This window comes from Lepidochelys kempii, chromosome 7 (genome assembly GCF_965140285.1).
Source record: "Lepidochelys kempii isolate rLepKem1 chromosome 7, rLepKem1.hap1, whole genome shotgun sequence".
NCBI classification, from domain to species: domain Eukaryota; kingdom Metazoa; phylum Chordata; order Testudines; family Cheloniidae; genus Lepidochelys; species Lepidochelys kempii.
In genome coordinates, this window is record NC_136386.1 from 52067611 (window position 1) to 52088423 (window position 20813).

At 46.3% G+C, this 20813-nt stretch overlaps 1 protein-coding gene across 4 annotated transcripts in view; it reads left to right on the top strand.

Annotated features, from left to right (window-relative positions):
• Positions 1 to 20813, top strand: part of FANCD2 (FA complementation group D2) — a 188493-nt gene that overhangs the window by 24775 nt on the left and 142905 nt on the right. For all 4 annotated transcript variants that reach the window (XM_073352718.1, XM_073352719.2, XM_073352722.1 and 1 more), the window contains exons 10-16: positions 3478 to 3565; positions 6446 to 6550; positions 10667 to 10767; positions 12238 to 12346; positions 13757 to 13792; positions 17023 to 17166; positions 18090 to 18224. In XM_073352718.1, coding sequence (XP_073208819.1) covers positions 3478 to 3565; positions 6446 to 6550; positions 10667 to 10767; positions 12238 to 12346; positions 13757 to 13792; positions 17023 to 17166; positions 18090 to 18224 — 718 coding nt within the window. The remainder of the gene's footprint in view (positions 1 to 3477; positions 3566 to 6445; positions 6551 to 10666; positions 10768 to 12237; positions 12347 to 13756; positions 13793 to 17022; positions 17167 to 18089; positions 18225 to 20813) is intronic.

The following is a 20813-nucleotide window of genomic DNA, read 5'->3' on the forward strand; positions in this document are numbered from 1 at the left end:
CCACATGGGAGCAGGTTCCATTCTTGCCCCAGCTCCCAGCCAGGAGAGGGGTCCAGCTGCCGCCAGCTCTCCAGGGGAGCTGGAGGCAGCTGGACTTTAGCTGCCTGGCTTTCTTGTCAATTTCATGGCAGGATGAAATTGACAAGACAACCAACAACCCATGTAAGTAAGGCAATGCAGTGTCTACACCAGGGGTCTCAAAGTCAATTTACCTTAGGGCCAGTGTCAGTCCTCAAATCTTCCCAGCGGGCCAATAATGTCACTCATGCCTCCCAGAACCTGCCCCTCCAAACTCCCCCCGCACCGGCCTAAGGCTCTGGGTGAGAGTTTACCCTCCTAGGTCTGGGGTAGAGGATTGGGGTGCAGGCTCTGGGAGGGAGTTTGGTTGCAGAAGGGGAGAGAGATTGGGCTCTAAGATGTAGTTTGGGTGGGGGAGGGAGTCTGGAGGTGCAGGCTCTGGGATGGAGTTTGGGTCCTGGGTGCAGGCTCTGGGCTGGGGCAGGGGGTGGGGGTGCAGGAGGAAGAGGGTGGAGTTGCAGGCTCTGGGAGGGAGTTTGGGGGCGGGAGGGGGTGTGTGGGAAAGGGGAGAGGGTGCAGGCTCTGGGTGGGGGTTTACGGTGCTTACCTGGGGCTCCAAGGCCTGGGTGCCTCCGTGTGCTGCTGCCCCTGGGCACCACACCCACAGCTTCCCATTGGCTGCAGGGGCACTTCTGGTGGGGGCAGTGCGTGGAGGCACAGCCCTGCCCAAGGGCCGCAGGGAGGGGCTGGCAGCCACGTGGAGCAAGCGTGCAGGAAGCCGCTCAGCTCTGATGTGCTGCTGCTGGTGGGCGGGGCCCCGGGCCATTTTAAATCGCCCAGGGGACATGTGGGGGTGGGGGTAGAGTGGGAGGAAGGCCCAGGGACAGCAGGCGGGGCCAAGGGAGAGTCTCGGCCCCAGAATTGCTGGAGCCCCATGGTCCACATTGGGAAGGTTCTTGGGTTGCAGATGGCCCGCGGGCTGGGACTTTGAGACCTGGTCTACACAGACATTGTGTTGCTCTAACTACACCAACATAAACCTTATGCCTCTCATGGAGGTGAAGTTATTATGTCGGTGGAGTGGAGTACTTTTATTGGCGGGAGCAAGGCTGTAGTGTACACACTGACACAATGATGTAAACTGCCTCAGGTCGACCTAACTGTGTAGTGTAGACCAGCCCTATATTTAAGAGGGGTGGCTCTCTGCGAAGGTGGGCTGGCCACCGCAACATGTAAGCAGAATGGGCTGGAGAGAGAGAAGGCAGGAGGGGCTCTGCCTAGACTGAAACACTGGCAAGACTCTGGACTCACAAAAGGTGTGAGATCAGATTAAGGGGGGGGGGTGTTTTAGGACATTGTTTGTTTTTAAAGATCTACAACACTCTATTGCTTTCTAAGAGTAAAGGGACTGTAGTTAAAAACTTCCTTTGCTAAATCTTTCCTGCCATCTTCTTGAAGGGGTTGAATTAGAAGCCAGTGTGCCAGTAATCAGGTGGAATTTAGGGAGTGCATGTCAAAGCAATTGCAGGGCTTGGGAGATCTGAGGCATTGGTTTTGGGGACGAGTGTGGTTGGATTGTCATCCCATGATCTAAGGAAGGGCTCAGACAGGAGTTATGTGCCTGGGAGTGTGCTCTAGAGACTCAGCGCCAGAAACAGTGACTAGACTCTACCCCAGCCCAGGGGGCTTAGAAGCACACGCTGCTCATGAGTGGGTCTCTTACAGCAGACTGGTGACTGTCCAGAAGAGAGCACTGGGACAGGTTGTACCAACAGTGGTAGTTAATGTGTTAGCTAAAACATGTTAAACATACACTTTTTTTCCTAGTAAAAACATGGCCTTAGACTTAAGTTTTTGTGGGCAGTGACTGTTTTTTACTCCGTATAGTGCCTAGCACAGTGGATACCTGGGGCCTCTAGGTGCTACTGTAATAAAAATAATTCATAATAAAATTAAATATCATGTAATAATGTGTATGTACAAGGTGGCAGAATTAAATTTGCCCAGGCAACTTTTGACTGCTTGTCTGAGTAACCTTAACATTCTTTTAGTGCTGGGTGGTTTTTTGTATGTACTTTCATACATATTTTTAAAAAGAAACTGAAAAAACAGAAATTCCATCTCATGGATCCATACTGACCCCTGCTTGGGTCATCAGCAGATTTTGAACCAAATACCTTTTGCTCCACAGCACAGATTTTTACTACTTGAACAAAAGGAATAGATGGTAACGGCCTAATACTGTTAACACTTATGTTGACCAGCCACCAGTGGCAACACAACATGCACTTTGCAAGTTGCACAGTATCTTACATAATTGTCTACAAGACAGCAGAGTAATGTTGGGATCAACATTTGTGAAATCTTTTCCTGGCTTTGGAGGGCAGTGAGTTTACTTGTTACAGACAGCACTGTTAATGACCTTGTGTCATCACACAGTGAAATATGGGCAATAATACTTGCCTGCCTCTTACTGTGTTTATTGAGCAAGTCCTCACACCCCTGTAACAGGCTATGAAATTCAAATCATTATTAACACCAGTCAGTGGAAGGTGGCTCCCTGCTCAGTGCACTTCCCCCCACAAGCCAAACGGAAAGATGCTGTAGTTGTGCTTGTGTCCTGTCAGGGACCACGTCTACACTACGGGGCCTATGCACAGCTATGCATATCCTCACAGTGTAGAAACAGCCTGCACTGACAGAAGGGGCTTTTCTGTCTGTGTAGGAACACCACTTCCCCAAAGTGTTCTATCGACCTAGCAGCATTTACACTGCGGGTTAAGTCAACTCCTATTTTGTTTAGGAGTGTGGATTTTTCATACCCATGAGCGATATAGCTATGTCAGCTTAGATTTTAAGTGTTGGCCAGGCCTGGTGCTCTAACTCTGGGCCTATGATGTAGGAGGCTGGGCCTGAGAGCATGACTGGGGCATGTGGAAGGTCAGTGGGACCAGAGCATGCTCAGTAACATGGAATGTTCAGAAATTTTAAGAACAAAGCCTCTAACAAATCTCTACTGAGCGTGGGCAAATGGGTGATTTTTAGAGCTTTATAATTTGGCCAAATCTGAGTGGATTTTTATAGGGGTGATAAAAGGCATCTCAATGACCCCAGGACCAGTCCTTTCCAAATTTCAAGTCCTTGCTCCATCTGAAAACTGAGGCTTATACTGGAAAGTGCTAGGCATTGCTTCCAGTCCTGCCCAAAATAACAATGAGAAATAGTAAACTTTATTCCTCTTCATGTCCACTTCAATTATAGTGATCCCAAATTCACTGTGTTCAGACAGAAGCAATCTTTTCCAGAGTAACCATTTACTATAGTGCCTCTGGCATATATTTGTCATTGTTGCAGAGATTCTGGAGTGAGTGGAGAAACTGCTGACATTTTATAATTGCATAATTCCACTTTATAAAAAACTCTTATTTATTTGTCTGCAATCTTTTTCTTGTGCATCAGCCAGCTGTTAAAACGGGACACTCGCCTAACTGTTCCGATCCTGGATGCCCTTTCCAATTTGGATCTTGACGCAGGACTTTTGGCTGAGGTAAGAGATTCTCTACTAAACAGAAGCGTAAATATTAGAGCTGCTCTGATCATTCCTAGTGTTGTGTTAAAACCCAGCTCCTTTGAGTCTTTCTGTGCCAGCCAAAATGGGAAAGGTGGCAGGAATGTCATTTGAATCTCTAAGCCTATTACATAAAATTGTTCTTGAGAGAAAGCAGTGAATTGAGGATGACTTGTATGAGATTTTCTGGTTATAATGCAGTGGTGTGATCTCAGAGGATGTGCCATCCTAACCCCCTCAGTTAGCAACTGTTTAAGCCCTGAAACATAAGGGCTTATTTCCCTTATTGTTTTTACCCTGTCTATTGTAAATGGATATTCTCATTAGGCATGTAAATTTCTAATCCTTTGAATCCTATTAAACTCTTGGCCTCAGTGATAATAGTGTGATGGAGAATTGTTATTTTTTAAAAAAATATTCTATCTTAAATTTGTTGCCCTTCAATTTCATTGACTGTCCCCTTGATCTTGTATTATGAGAAATGGTAAATAGGAGCACACAACTTACCATCTTCAGACCCATTCATTATTTTGTGTCGCTCTACAATGTCCCTTCTGAACTAAACACTGCCAGCCTTTTCAGACTGTTTTCATATGGAAGTCGCTTCAGCTTCTGATAATTTCTTTTGCCCATCTCCAAAACCCTTGTTATCTCTGCTTTTTAGTTTTTGATGTGTGGTGACCAGAATAGAATCCAGTATTCTAGGTGAGAGCATCCCATTGATTTATATAACATTCCATATTCTTCTCCAGCCCCTTCCTTTGCATCCAAAGATCAAGTTTGTTTTATTGACCATCACTGACATTGATCAGCAGTTTTCACTGAGCTGTTTACAAGAATTCTCAGGTGTCTTTTTTTGAGTGGCTCTAGTCAATTTAGAATCCAGAAACATATGAATATTCAGAATATCCCTTCCAATGTGTATTACTTTGCACTTGTCAGCACTGAATATCATTGGCAATCATGACAGGTTTCAGAGTAGCAGCCGTGTTAGTCTGTATCCGCAAAAAGAACAGCAGTACTTGTGGCACCTTAGAGACTAACAAATTTATTAGCGCATAAGCTTTTGTGGGCTACAGCCCACTTCATTGGATTTGGCAATTCATCGAATTGGCAATCATGTTGCCCATTCCCTTAGCTTGCCATGGTGGTGTTGCCCTACTCCCTGCAAAATTCCTCGCTATCTTTTCCAGCCTTGCCTATTCTAAATAATTTTTTTATAGATTCCAAGGCCAGAGGGACTATAGTGATCATCAAATCTGACCTCCTGTATAACACAGGCCAGAGAACTCCAAAATATTTCCTAGAGTAGATCTTTTAGAAAATCATCCAATTTTGATTTAAAAATTGTGAGTGATGGTAAATCCTCCCCAACCATTGGGAATGATTTTTCATCATCTGCAAATGTTGCTACCTCATGGCTCACCACTTTTTTCTGGGGATCTTTATTAAATATATTAAATAACTCCAGTCTCGGTTCAGAACCACTGGTCACCTTTCCCCATTATGGAAATTCCACTGTACATCTCAAGGTAAAAAGAGAGAAAGGTCTGTGTCATTGGGTGTATAGAACCCATGCTGGCCTGGTAACCAAGAAATTAAAGCAAGAACTGCCAATCAGCACTGATCCTCATAGCCGCTGCGGGAGAAAAAGAGCTGAGAAGCAGAGGGGTGGGGTGGCTGTCAGAGGAGCAAGCAGGTCAGAGAAAGAGGGTCCTGCCAACAAGCTGGCGAGAAGCCTCCCCAGAGTGACAACAGCTCAAAGAATGGACGACCAGCGCCATGGGCCGCAGAAGCCTATGGAGCCAATGGAAGTAGGAAGGAGCTCAGAGTATTGTAGGAAAATTGTTAAGGACTGATTCTGCCTGCCTGAGTTAAGGGTCCTGGAATCTAGTGGACTCTGGGTGTGCCTGAGTTCCCCTACCAACCCCTTAACAGAGACTTAAAAGCCAAAGGGGGTTCCAGGCCCCTTGAGGAAAGGACCAGATAACCCCTGCCAACCATAAGTGGAAGCCCATACACCCCAGTGGGACAGAAATTAATGTCCTTGCATCCAGAAGGACTATAAAGACCCAGACAAGAAGGGCAGACTGACTGCCCTGTCGATCTGACAAGACTGCGTAACGCCCTGTCTAACCAAAGGGTGGCACTAATGCACTGGGGCACCAGCTCAGGGTCTGTAAACAGGCTTGTGGGCTGCCTTTCAGAAATGCTGCTGCACATGGAGGCAAAGGAGCCAGAGAGGACAGTTTATATCTATATTGATGACCTCTGCTGCTTGTCTGACTTTGGCTGTTTAAAGGGACCCCACTGTGGATCATGATTTCTTGGAAAGTGGCTTGGAGGAAGAGCTTTGAAATGGGAAAGAGCAGCCATTCTTCCTGTATATTAGCTGAGGGAGATTCAGTGACTCGGCACTGGGCTTAGTTTCTGTGTTTTTGTTTTGTCTTTTATTAATACTGAATGCTGCTGAAGAAGACACAAGTTCTGCAACCCCCTCTCAGAGTGAATTCCTGCTAATATAGCATCAGTCATGACTGCTGACTGGCAGTCATTATTATGAGGTATTACCTCATTGTCAAGGCAACACCTGCAAGATAACTGTACAGCAGAGTGGAAATGTAGAATGGAGGTGAGATACAAAGGCTTCTCCCAGCCGGAGCCTATGTACGTGCTGAAATGGTACAATTCTCATGTTCAGGTTGCTTCTGAGCACAATGCTGGTTGTTTGTTTGAGTGTATTAAAGATTATTTTATTATTTACATGGCCCCAAAGGGGTGCTAGTGGTCTATAATAAACTTTACATTTCCCTGGCACCCCAGTCTAAACAGATGACACAATATTGCTCTTCCCTTTAGGTGCGGCAGTCTGCTATGATCATTGTGCCTGCTGTAAAATTGGAAGATTTGCCTGTAGTAATCAAATTCATTCTACATAACATCAAAGCTGTGGATGCAGTAGAGGTACAGTATTTACTCTGTCACAGAGAGGAGACGTACAAATGAGTATTCTTCAGGAACACAAGAATGGCCATGCTGGTATAAACCTGTGGGCAACGTAGTCCAGTGTCCAGCTTGGCAGAGATCAGTGCCTGATTCTTCAGGAGAAGCTGAAATACTCTAATAATACTCCATACTGCTAAGTACTAAACCCCATAAGGAATTTATTCCTGACCCCCGTTGTTGATTCACTTATGCCCTGAAGTGTGAGGATTGAGAGCCCCTCCTGTGCTCTGGGTATTTTTCAAGCCCCTTTGTTATCATTTGTTTTTTAAAATATGTTTTGCAGAAAGTGACAGGAATTTTCTTTAAAGGGCCTTTCCACAAAATTCATGTGTAGTGGACTTACCATCCTGCGCCCCTCTTTCTGTCTCTTTTGCAGCAGGCCCTTTAAATTTCCCTGGTCCAGCTTCAGCTAGGCTGGCTGCAAAAGTCTTTCAAAATAAAATTACCTCAAACACAAAACCTTGATGGCAACCCTACCAGTGCTGTTCAGGAGGGTTGTTTCCCATCCCTCTTCCACAGCCTTGGAAAGGGACTGTGGGTCACCCCTTTCCCTCCTGGGGCTGATGGTCCCTGGCAAACAGTTCCTCTCTATTTTTCCGTTTCACAGTGAGAACAGGGAACTTTTTGTGCTATCTCCCCCTCTTCCCCCCACCCTCCCACCCCCAATGGTTTTTGTCTCGATTGGTTAGATGATTGATTGGGAGGGGAGCCTTGACCCACCCTACACTGCAAGGCTATTGGCTCTGGGCCCTTAAAGAAACAGTCATCTCTTCTCCCTAAAGCCATTTCCCCCATGTCTACCCCTGCTGTCCCCAGGATCATCATTTGGTTGAGACTGTTTGGAACGGGGTAACCTGAGCCCAATTCCTCTTTTCCTCAGAGGACCAGTGTGAGGGGTTGTCACTCCTGGGGTGCAGTCTGGGAGCCGCTGGAACTGCTGTGCTCCCTAACAATTCAGCTGGGATGGCCTCTCTCACACTGCTCTGCTGGTGACTCAGCCAGCCTCTCCAGGCCCTGTTACACCCAACATGACATCAGGTGGCACCACACACCCAACAGAGTTACCTTAGTGCTTTACATAAGCCACTCATGGACAAACAGAGGGCAACAGCCAACTTCCCAGCTCCCAGAATTATACTGTCTTGCTCTGCATAGGATCTGTACCATGCAAGCTTATTAATTAATTCGCTCCCCCCTCAATGTGGGAAAGATATCCAACAGCCTTTGTTTACCAAGCAGAGATTTTCCCATATACTTCACTCAAAATGCATTGGTTAAGATAAATCATAAAACAAATTTATTAACTACAGAAAGATAGATTTTAGCAAACAGATCAAAGCAGATTACCTAGCAAATAAAAAAAATGCAAGCTAAGCCTAATATACTAGATAGATGGGGTTTGAATTAGCAATTTCTCACCCTGACTGATGATACAAGCAGGCTTGCAGATTCTTAAGGCACAAGCTGCATCTGCCTTGCAGCTTGGGTTCTCCTCCCCTATTCCAAATCCTTTGTTTTCCAGAAAGAAAAGGAGTACTAGTGGCACCTTAGAGACTAACCAATTTATTTGAGCATAAGCTTTTGTGAGCTACAGCTCACTTCATCGGATGCATTCAGTGGAAAATACAGTGGGGAGATTTTATATGCACAGAGAACATGAAACAATGGGTGTTACCATACACACTGTAACAGGAGTAATCAGGTAAGGTGAACCATTACCAGCAGGAGAGCTGGGGGGGAGCCTTTTGTAGTGATAACCAAGGTGGGCCATTTCCAGCAGTTAACAGGAACGTCCGAGGAGCAGTCGGGGGGGAATAAGCATGGGGAAATAGTTTTACTTTGTGTAATGACACATCCACTCCCAGTCTCTATTCAAGCCTAAGTTAATTGTATCCAGTTTGCAAATTAATTCCAATTCAGCAGTCTCATTGGAGTCTGTTTTTGAAGTCTTTTTGTTGTAATATTGCGACCTTTAGGTCTGAAATTGAGTGACCAGAGAGATTGAAGTGTTCTCCGACTGGTTTATGAATGTTATAATTCTTAACATCTGATTTGTGTCCATTTATTCTTTTATGTAGAGACTGTCCAGTCTGACCAATGTACATAGCAGAGGAACATTGCTGGCACATGATGACATATATCACATTAGTAGATGTGCAGGTGAACGAGCCTCTGATAGTGTGCCTTATGTGATTAGGCTCTATGATGGTGTCCCCGAATAGATATGTGGACAGAGTTTGCAACGGGCTTTGTTTCAAGGGTAAGTTCCTGGGTTAGTGTTTTTGTTGTGTGGTGTGTGGTTGCTGGTGAGAATTTGCTTCAGGTTGGGGGGCTGTCTGTAAAGACTGGCCTGTCTCCCAAGATCTGTGAGAGTGAGGGATTGTCCTTCAGGATAGGTTGTAGATCCTTGATGATGCATTGGAGAGGTTTTAGTTGGGGGCTGAAGGTGATGGCTTCTGGTGTTCTGTTATTTTCTTTCTTGGGCCTGTCCTGTAGTAGGTGACTTCTGGGTACCCTTCTTGCTCTGTCAATCTGTTTCTTCACTTCAGCAGGTGGGTATTGTAGTTGTAAGAATGCTTGATAGAGATTTTGTAGGTGTTTGTCTCTGTCTGAGGGGTTGGAGCAAATGCAGTTGTATCGTAGAGCTTTGCTGTAGACGATGGATCGTGTGGTGTGGTCTGGTGTGGAGGCATGTAGGTAGGAATAGCGGTCAGTAGGTTTCCGGTATAGGGTGGTGTTTATGTGACCATTGCTTATTAGCACCGTAGTGTCCAGGAGGTGGATCTCTTGTGTGGACTGGTCCAGGCTGAGGTTGATGGTGGGATGGAAATTGTTGAAATCATGGTGGAATTCCTCAAGGGCTTCTTTTCCATGGGTCCAGATGATGAAGATGTCATCAATGTAGCGCAAGTAGAGTAGGGGCATTGGGGGACGAGAGCTGAGGAAGCGTTGTTCTAAGTCAGCCATAAAAATGTTGGCATACTGTGGGGCCATGCGGGTACCCATAGCAGTGCCGCTGATTTGAAGGTATACATTGTCCCCAAATGTGAAATAGTTATGGGTGAGGACAAAGTCACAAAGTTCAGCCACCACGTTTGCCGTGACATTATCGGGGATACTGTTCCTGACTGTCTCCTTACAGTGCGTATGATAACACCCATTTTTTCATGTTCTGTGTGTATATAAATCTCCTCACTATATTTTCCACTGAATGCATCTGATGAAGTGAGCTGTAGCTCACAAAAGCTTATGCTCAAATAAATTGGTTAATCTCTAAGGTGCCACTAGTACTCCTTTTCTTTTTGCGAGTACAGTCTAACACGGCTGCTACTCTGAAACCTTGTTTTCCAGAGTTTCTTTCAGGAGTTGAGTTGTGGGGGAGTGAAGACAAATCATGATGTCACTCCCCACCTTATATATTCTTTCCATATGGTGGGAACCCTTTATTTCAAGCTAAGTTCCCAGCTCAGTTTGTGGAAAAATTCAGGAATTTAGTGTCACGTGGTCTGGTCACATGACCTTGCATCGCCTTGCTGAGCCATAGCAGCCGTTATTCATAGGCTGTCTGAAGCCTTCCCAGGAAGGCTCACCAGGTGGGGGCTAAGCTTCTTCTAAGGCCTATTGTTTCCCTTAATGACCCATTACCTTGAATAGGCCCTTCACAATCAGCTGTCTGAACTGGAAGCATCTTGCCTAGTGGGTGTCACCCAGGTGTAACCACATGTGAAATACAGATACATAGTCAATATTCATAACTCCAGATACAAAAATGATATATGCATACAAATGGGATAATCATATTCAGCAAATTATAACTTTTCCAAAGACACCCCACATGACACATCTTGTAGAAAATGCATCATATAATTATGTCATAATCATACCACAATGATGAATATGGGGTACAGTGTCACAATCAGTGTACCTCGCTACGGTCTGTAATATTGTCTCTGGGGATTCTACATAATTGTCTTTATTTTTCTTTCACCTTTCTCTATCCCTCAAATCTATCCATTGATATGACAAATGCTCTAACAAATGTGCCTGTCTGTTATAAATGACTGTACTCTGCAGGTGATTTCTGCCCTTCGCAAGAACTTGGATCTGTCGTCATGTATTTTACCTCTGCAGATACTGTCTTCCCAGAGCAAGCTCAAAAGCCAGCCACAAACGAGGTATTTGCATTGTATCTGCATGATTCTGCTTGGTTTCTGCATGGGAACGATGGGACAAAAGGACTTCGATTCTATTTTCTGAGGCTTCTCAGTTGGGTTTAGTTACATACACTAGCATCATTTGGCCAGGTTGCTATCTCTGCTGGCATCCTCAGTACTTTAGCCAAGTGTCCCTTCCAGCCAGCATCATTACAATCACATCCCTGTGTCTGCTCCCTATCCTGTCCAGAGGCATCCTCCACCGTCCCACTGCAGCGTCTCTTCCAGCCAGCACCGCACCCTTGCCGTTGTGCTGGCACATCCATTCTGGCTTGTGCTGCTGTGATTTCATCCTCCATCACCCTGGCTGGCATTTGCACCCAGGACTAGCCTTGGCTGGGATGATTTAGTTGGTGTTGGTCCTGCTTTGAGCAGGGGATTGGACTAGATCGGGGGTCTCAAACTCAATTTACCTTAGGGCCAGTGCCAGTCCTCAAATCCTCCCAGCAGGCCAGTAATGTTACTCATGTTGCCCAGAACCTGCCCCCCAAAACCCCCCCCACCTGCTAAGGCTCTGGGAGGGAGTTTGGGTGGGGGAGGAGGTCTGGGGTAGGGGATTGGGGTGCAGGCTCTGGGAGGGAGTTTGGGTGGGGGAGGGGGTCTGAGGTGCAGACTCTGGGGTGGAGTTTGGCTGCTGGGTGCAAGCGGTGGGGTTGTAGGCTCTGGGAGGGAGGAGCACAGCGGGAGAGGGAGAGAGTGTTGGGGGAGGGGGTGTGGGGGGATGGGGTGGGGCTGCAGGCTCTGGGAGGGGGTCGGGGGTGCGGCGCTTACCTGGGGCTCCAAGACGGGGCAGGCCAGGGGGCCTCCGTGTGCTGCTGCCCCCAGGCACCGTCTCTGCAGCTTCCCATTGGCCGCAGGGGCGCTTGGGGTGGGGAGCAGCGCGCGGAGGCACAGCCCTGTCTCAGGGCCACAGGGAGGGGCTGGCAGACATGTGGAGCGAACAGGCAGACGCCATTCAGCTCCGCTGTGCTGCCGGGGCCCCGGGCCATTGTAAATTGCCTGAGCAGGGGAGCGCCCAGGGGCGGCAGGTGGGGCCAAGGGAGAGCCCCGGCCCCAAAACTGCTGGAGCCCCACGGGCCACATTGGGGAGGTTCATGGGCCACAGATGGGCCGTGAGTTTGAGGCTCTTGGACTAGATGACCTGAGGTCTCTTCCAACCCTAATATTCTATGGTTCACTGCCACCTCATCCCTGTCCCTCTGCCACCACATGGTCCCTGGCTGGTACTGCTGCTGCTGCACGCATCTCTTCCTACCTGTCCTGCCTTCACTGTGATTCTAGACAGCATTGCTTTCACTCCATCCCTGCCATCGCCTCCCTTCTAGCAGGCGGTGCTGCAGCTGCTCCTCTTAGTGCTGAGTTGACCTGTACCTGTTATGACAAGACTCACGTAACAGATGAGCAATTCTGTTCCTCTCTGGTTGTTTGCAGTTCCTCCACAAGCCAAGTGAGCAGCAGCCAGAACTGTGTCAAGCTCCTCTTTGATGTGATAAAGTTGGCTGTGAGATTTCAGAAAGGCATTTCTGAAGCTTGGATTAAGGTCAGATTGTGCTCTCCAGGGTTTCTCTGATTTGTAATGTAATTAGAACATTAACTGTAGATTTCCTCACTTGCAAATATAGTTTCACAAAACTATCTAGTGTTACACTTTTATCCCTGAAAGTACTGATACTATCCTTTTTCTGTGGTATTGATACTTTGCACTTTTCAGCTGCAAATCTCAAAGTGCTCTCAAGACTGTGGGTAAGCAGTACAAGCCTCGTTCTACAAAGCAAGAACCTGAAACACAGGTGAAGCCCAAGAGTGTATTTTAAAATGAGCACTTTTTTGTAAATTTGTGCTTTAGCTTATCTGGGCCTCAGTCTCCTCATCTGTGAAGTGGGGGGTAATGATAATGCTGTTCTTCATAAGGATTAGCTTGGTAATTGACGTTTGTAATGTGCTATTGAAATGTCCAGCAGGGACTGCTCCTGTAGAGGGCTTAAAGTTAAATTTTTAATGATGGGCTGGGGTATAAACTATGAGGCTGGACTCGGTTTCTTGTTCCCAATTCTTAGTTTATTATTCAGGATTTCAGTTCCTTTGTCAAAGGCTGAAGTTGTTTAAGAGTATCCTCAATCAGACTGTAAATTTGCACATTTATTCATGTGGGAGGATGTAGGAGTGGAGGGAAAGAGCAGATCTTAAAAGAATAACTGGATGAAGTCAGGCATCCTGTGATGTAAGGTGTTCAGATGCAAGTGGAGATGCTCCTCAGGATCTGTGCAAGAATGAGGGAAAAACTGAGGAATCATTGAAGAAATTTGAGGAAAATATACTGTGCTGCAAATTTTACATGGCATGGTGGCTAGAATTTTATTTTATTTTTTTAAGGGAATTGTTCTGTTCCTCAATGAAGACATTATTGTTGCTCTGGAAAAATTTCATACAGGGAGGTGAGGGAGGGGGAGCTACCTTTTAATGAGAGCTCTAGGAACTGCCTCCAGACTCTGCAGTATTCAATGCAATCCAGGATCCTGGATTGATGGGTTTGCAGAGAAGAGAAACTGACAATATTTCTTATGGTATCTGCCTGGCCACTCTGGTCATTTCCAGTGTATAGGATGTGTGGGTTTTGAAGTCTGTTATTACTGTACGCTATTCATAGAATCATAGGACCGGAAGGGGCCTCAAGAGGTCATCTAGTCCAGTCTCCTGCACTCATGGCAGGACTAGGTATTATCTAGACCATCCCTGACAGGTGTTTGTCTAACCTGCTCTTAAGAAACTCCAATGGTGGAGATTCCACAACCTCCCTAGGCAATTTATTCCAGTGCTTAACCACCCTGATAGTTAGGAATGTCCAACCTAAACCTCCCTTGCTGCAGTTGAAGCCTATTGCTTCTTGTCCTATCCACAGAAGTTAAGAAGAATGATATTGTAACTATTTGTTTATTTCTTTCCTCCTTAGGCTATTGAGAACACTGTTTCTGTGTCTGACCATAAGGTAATGCCTCTCTTGACTCTTCCTGTGCTGTAGCTGTTCTGTGTTATGAGCGTCTGTCTTGGACACACACTAGCAAGGGCACTTGCTTCCTCTACAGCAACAGGATTGGAGGTTTTGCTATGGAGATCAGGAACTGCCATTGATCAAGAGATCTTGTGGGTCTCCATGCATTTGTTCTCTCCATGTTTTTAACTGGGTTTGCTCTGAATTGTATTTACACCTGAACATTCTTAATAACAAATGCATCCAGCCCAGTCTGAAAGTCATGTGAGAGACGGTTCCTCTGAATCCACCTCCCTCCTCGACCTGTGGTACTAGAGTCTGACCAGTCAGTTAAGTGACTTATTGAGCCCCGAACTTTCTCTGTAGAGCTGATAAAAAATGTATGGTTCTTTTTAGTCTTTATTTTCCTTTGTGTTCTGCAGCCCAGCATCTTCCCCCAATTCTGGACATCTCAGCTGCTCTTGACTCTCTGCAACACACAGACGTGGATGAGCATTTTGGCGCCACACGCTCTGGTCACGCCCCCTCCCCCCTGTGTCCCCACTTGCTGCCAGATTCTCTATCTCTGTGGCAGTGGCTGTTCCTTTTGCTCCTGCCCTTACTCCTTCTATTTTAACATTTCTGCCTTGTTCTTTGGGCAGTGGGGAGCAGGGTTCTCCCTCCCTGAGCCTTCACTGCAAAGTTTCCCCACTGGCTCCTCTGCCCCTTACAGGCATGGCCAAGCAGCAAAGAGAGCACTGAGTCAAATCCAAGCAGTGCTTGGTTTGTGAGGTAGCCTTCCCAGGCTCAGCAGACAATGAGTTGTGCCCAGCCTGCACCCAGCCTTCTGTCCCTAATTTTGTTAGGTCCGGGGGCTACAAGTCAGAGAGGTAAGTGGAGTTCCTACCAATGTTCCCTCTAATTTTTTCTATCCATGTGCGGAATGAATTTTGTTATCTGCACCAAATTATCGAGGAAATGTGTGGATGTGCTCCACCAGGAAGTAGAAACAAAAAACCTAGATATAATATATATTTTAAAAAATTTACCATAGGAATAATTACGTCAGCCAGGACAGGTTAGGCATTTTAAATTTAAGTGTAAGAGAGAAATGAAAATGATGAAATGCATAGACCAGTCAAAAAACTCAAAAACAGCACTTTGAAAGAATAAAATTACAGAGAATATATGTGCATTGCAGGAAGAATCAAGAAGTAACAATAACAACAATAATTCAAGTATGTGTTGGGAGGTGTCTGTGAAAGACAGTGTGTGTGTGTGAGTGAGAGAGAGAGAGACACATGCGCGCACACAGAGGCACACAGTCGGCCTTTCATTTATCCATTAAGACTTGTTCTTAGTAGCTGTCATGTCCGCGAGGAGGGAGAGTCGGAGCTGGCAGCCTTATCCATACATGAGTCTTACTGGGTATTCCATGAGGTCAGGCTGGGGCTCGGGACACCAGCATCCTTTTTTGTTAAGGTAAATTCCTCCTTCCACATTTCCCAAGAGGCTGTGCTTCCTTGGTTCTGTCTAAAACCACAACATCCATATGAACGAGTAGCCTCCTCCAGGATGCCTCCTCGTTCCCTCAGGGCAGCTTAGCAAATGGCCCCTCACCTCACTCTATGAGCTTATCATGTAGTCCCTAACCATAGTTTATTAACAAAACGAAGTGCAAAAATCTATAACTCCAAAGTCCTGAAACACAGTCCATGTCACCCCAGTGCATGTAGATTTTAAAACCCAGCTTTGTTGTCACTGGACTCTTGTCAGTCCTCCTCTGCCCCTCTGCCAGGACGGTCACCCCAGCTCTTACTTCTGGGGTTCCACCCTGCTCTTCCCAGACTCTCTGCTGGGAGCATCCGTCATTCTCCCTGGCCCTCTCATGACTCCTCCAAGGACCAGCTTTTTGGTGAGGAAATGTATGCAGTCCCCTTCTTTCCCTCTCTTCACCCCTCTCTGGCCCTTGACTCCAGCTCTCTAGCTTAGAGCCAGCAGGTATCTCCCTCTGCTCCTTCTGCTCTCTGGCCCTCTCCTCTTTGGCTTGGGGACACCAGCCAGCAAACCTCTCTTGCTGCTCTCCTGCCTTCAGCCCTCTCCCAGGAACCACCTTCCCTCTCTGGCAGCTCTCCTCTTCTGCTCTTCCTGACTGAACCAGTCTGCCTTGCTTCACCAGGTCTCTTTCTCACCAGGCCTCTTATAGCCTCCAGGTGCTGCCCTCTTAATTGGCCCCACTGGGGGCTCCTGGACTGGAACAAGAGATCTCAGTTTGGTTTCATTTAATGGGCAAGCTACTCTGTTATAATCCAACTGAAAAGATGTGGTGCACCTTGGATGTTGGAAGAGCATTGAAAATCTCTCTCAAACATACAGAATTGGGCTCTCTATTTGTGTCCTTCCACCCAAAATGCCAGGGACTCAGAGCTTCCAATTCCTTCATTGATAGATGGATTAGACTATGTATTGTGGAAGCCTATAAATCATTAGAGGTTCCTGTCCCAGAAGGGATTAAGGTACACTCCACGAGATCCTTAGCAACCTCATGGGTGGAATGACCAAGTGGGTTCAGTTCAGAAATTTGCAAAGTGGCCCTTGGTCTACAGCTAACATCTATGTTAAGCACTACAGCGTGGACCTTCTGTCTTCTGCGTGACGCCTCTTTTGGCAGGATGGTGCTGCAGGCTTTCGAGAAAGCTCACAAAAAGGCAGGTACTTTTTTCCTCTTGAAGTTTTGTTTCATAACCCTCCCTACATCTGTTCACTGCTTGTTACTTCCCAAACATCCAGAATCGTGGGAGATGCAGGGCTGCAGAATGGAAGATTTCTTGATGATGATTTCCTTTCTGCTAGCAGGGTCTCCCACAATTCTACCCACCCTGAATGTTTCATGAGTCAAAGATAAGATGTTAAGTGGAATCGTTACAATGAGACAGTGCCTGTCTACAACTTAAAAGCATTCCTTGATCTAATGTACATAGTTATTTCATTATCTCTGGAATATTTGTTAACAATATTATGCAACTGTTAGAGCTCGGGACTAACTCATTTGGCACCAAGGGGGAGCAGAAGGAGCAGGGCCTGATTGTGTGGCACCAAAATGCTGATCTGCCTCCTATGAGCTGCAGAGAGAGGAGAGCAGCCGAGAACTGTGGGACACACTGCTAGCAGAAAGGAAATATCGGTAAGAAATTTTCTGTTCCACTGCATAATGGATATATGATTAGTGATTATTTTCTCTGTGAAAGGTTCTGGACCTGATCGTTCTGCTGCTAATCCATACTACAAACACCAAGAGCAGGAAGCAAATTGAGAGAGTGCTGAGGAACAAGATTCCACTGGGCTGTGTGCCAGAGCAGCTGCTACAGAGCGCCTTCCGAAATCACTCACTGGTGAGTACTGCTGCTACTTTAAGATTCTGCACACTGGGAGCATGCCCCTTTCCACCTCCTGGGATATGGCAGATTGTTTCTAACCCAGTAAAGAGCTGAATCACAAAGACCCACTTGCAGAGCTTGTCTCGTGGGCCTTGTCGACCTTCCTGTGACTTCCCAAAATTTGCTGGAGAAGAACTGCCCTCCTCTGCCCTGCAGCATAGGGTAGGTTTCTGGTTCTGCAGATCTTAGGAAGCCCTTTTGCCCTCTGTCTCCCCACCACAAGTGTCCCCCTCCTCCAAGGCCTGACATGCTGCTCTGCCTCACATTTTTCTTAGACTTTACATTTTTAAACCCATACCTTCTTGCAAGTATAAAATGGTCTGCATTTAGACATGTACGTGTGTCAAGTCCCATTTTACACTGGTGCATCATGTCTGCATGAAGAGTTTGCATCATAGAATCATAGAATATCAGGGTTTGAAGGGACCTCAGGAGGTCATCTAGTCCAACCCCCTGCTCAAAGCATGACCAATCCCCAATTTTTCCCCATGACCCCTAAATGGCCCCCTCAGGGATTGAAGTCACAACCCTGGGTTTAACAGGCCAATGCTCAAACCACTGAGATATCCCTCCCCCAAGAGTGCAGCTGTGCTCTGTTGCTGAAAAAAAGCTTTTGTGTGGATAAGTTTTCATTGTTTTGAAAGCAAAACAGGCCTATAGAGAGCACAAATCTAAGTGGGAATCTGTTATGGCGTCAGCCTGTATCTAGGAGGTGGAAGAGTCAGAGGCCAGGGAATCACATGCTAAACTAACTATGGATCTTGAGAATAAAGAGCAGTGCTCCTCAAGTTGGAACTCATAAAATGAGGGATGGAAGCTTTGAAAGCAAATAGTAATGATGGGAATCTTATGTCTCTGTCATGATGTCTGTCTTTCAGGTTATCAAAGACTTCTTCCCATCAATCCTGTCACTGGCTCAGACCTTTCTGCACTCTGCTGATCCATGTGTCGTCTCCTTTGGCAGCTGCATGTACAAGCAAGCATTTTCAGCCTTTGACTCTTACTGTCAGCAGGTATATTTTGAAATATATAATAGCATATACTTTTACTCTGTTAAACACGAGTTCTGACAGGACTGCAGACCAAAGTAAGAACGTCAAAAAAACCTGGAGATCAATGAATCCTCTACATAGGAGTTACAGATATTTCCACCTTGTTTTGTACAATATCTTTCACTCAAACTGCTTCTGAAAATGTTATATAAACTCAATAATGTAGATACAAAGTTAAATAATAAATGGAGAAACAAGTTGAGGTGTGAGTAGGGGAGAACATCTATGCTTTCAAAAACAACGAGTCCGGTGGCACCTTAAAGACTAACAGATTTATTTGGGCATAAGTTTTTCGTTGGTAAAAAACCACTTCTTCAGATGCATGGAGTGAAAATTACAAATGCAGGCATTATATACTGACACATGAAGAGAAGGGACTTACCTCACAAGTGGAAAACCAGTGTTGACAGGGACATGTTGATCAGGGTGGATGTAGTCCACTCCCAATAATTGATGAGGAGGTGTCAATTCCAGGAGAGGCAAAATTGCTTTTGTAATGAGCCAGCCACTCCCAGTCCCTATTCAAGTCCAAATTAATGGTGTTAAATTTGCAAATGAATTTTAGTTCTGCAGCTTCTTTTTGAAGTCTGTTTCTGAAGTTTTTTTGTTCAGGTATAGCTACTTTTAAATCTCTTATAGAATTTCCAAGAAGATTGAAGTGTTCTCCTACTGGCTTTCAGTTTATATGAACTGGGATGGTGAGTCAGGAAGCTGTTTACGGTGGCAGGAGCTGGAAAGAAAATGACTGTCAGCAGTAGTGCCAGACTTTAAGGAGTAACATGGAGGAGACCAGCGCTAAATTAAGTAGAGTGAGCAGACAGAGAAGCTGATAGAGAAAAAGTCTAGGAAAGCAACTGGAAACCCATGGAGGGTTTGTGAATCAAGAAAGTCAATTTTGAACTGTATCTGGTACAGTAACTCCTCGCTTAACGTTGTAGTTATGTTCCTGAAAAATGGAACTTTAAGCAAAACGATGTTAAGCTAATCCAATTTCCCCATAAGAATTAATGTAAATAGGGGGGGTTAGGTTCCACGGAAATTTTTTTCACCAGACTAAAAACATCTATCTAATCTATCTATCCACACAGTATAAGTTTTAAACAATTTAATACCGTACACAGCAATGATGAACTAGCACTCGGCTGAGCCCTCAAGGGTTAACACATTGTTGTGAATGTAGCCGCACACTCTACAAGGCAGCACGAATGGAGGGAGGGGAGACAGCATGGCACACAGAGACAGAGACACACACCCTGTGTCGGGGGGAGAGAGAGAGAGAGGTGCGCATTGCCCCTTTAAGTATGCTGACATCACTCTAAATACATTGCCTTTTTAAGTCTATCAGGAAGTTGAGACACCAGCTGTGACCAGCAAGCTCTCTCCGTCCGGAGCCCTGTCGAGTCCCCACCCTGCTCTGTGTGGAGAAGGGATAAGTGGGGAGCAAGAGCAGGGGGGAAGGGGACATTAGCCACCCTCTTACAAGCACAGCAAGCAGGAGGCTCCTGGGAGCAGCTCCAAGGCAGAGGGCAGAAGCAGCACATGGCAGTCAGGGGAGGGACAAGTGAACTGCCAGCAATTGATAGCCTGCTGGGCGGCTGCCGCACAGGGAACTTAGGGGAGCAGGGAGCTGATATGGGGGCTGCCGGTCCGCCCTGGTTCCAAGCCCCCACCAGCTAGCTGCAATGGGCTGCTCTTCCTGCAAGCAGTGGACAAAGCAGGCAGCTGCCAAGAAACGTTATAAGGAAGCATTGCGCAACTTTAAACGAGCATGTTCCCAACGTTAACTGGGACGACTTTAAGTGAGGAGTTACTGTATTGTTAAGGGCTGAAGGCTGGAATGTCATTGCCTCAGTAATGCTATTTGGTCTGCCCAGTGCTTCTGTCTTGGAACTCCAATTTTATCAGTACTAACAGCAGATAAGACAGCCTGCTAATTCAGCAGACCTTTACTCATAAATAGAGATCACAGGCCCTGTGCAGTGACAAAGGCCCTTGGCCAGGTTTATTGCTCTCAAGGCACAGTCCTAGTGCCCTGGCTCTACAGGTACATTAACACATGAGTGCCCAGAGGCAAGGAGTAGCTCAGTCAGTAGCAGGAATCTCTGCTGTCCCCTAGGCCACACAAAGAGTTAAGGTGAGATATCCTGACATTTATAGACTGAGGGTATGTCTACACTACCTGCCGGATCGGCGGGTAGTGATCGATCGATCAGGGATCGATTTATCACATCTAGTGTAGACGCAATATATTGATCCCCGATTGCTCGGCCATCGACTCCTGTACTCTACCACGGCGAGAGGCGGAAGCGGAGTCGATGGGGGAGCGGCAGCAGTCGACTCCGCGCCGTGAGGACGTGAGGTAAGTCTACCTAAGATATGTCGACTTCAGCTATGCTATTCTCGTAGCTGAAGTTGTGTATCTTAGGTCAATCTCCCCCCCTCTCCCCAACCCCCGAGTGTAGACCAGGCCTGAGACAAACAACTGGGATAAACAACTTAAACACCATCTTATGTGTTTTATGACATCTGTTTATTACCTCCCCTTGTTCC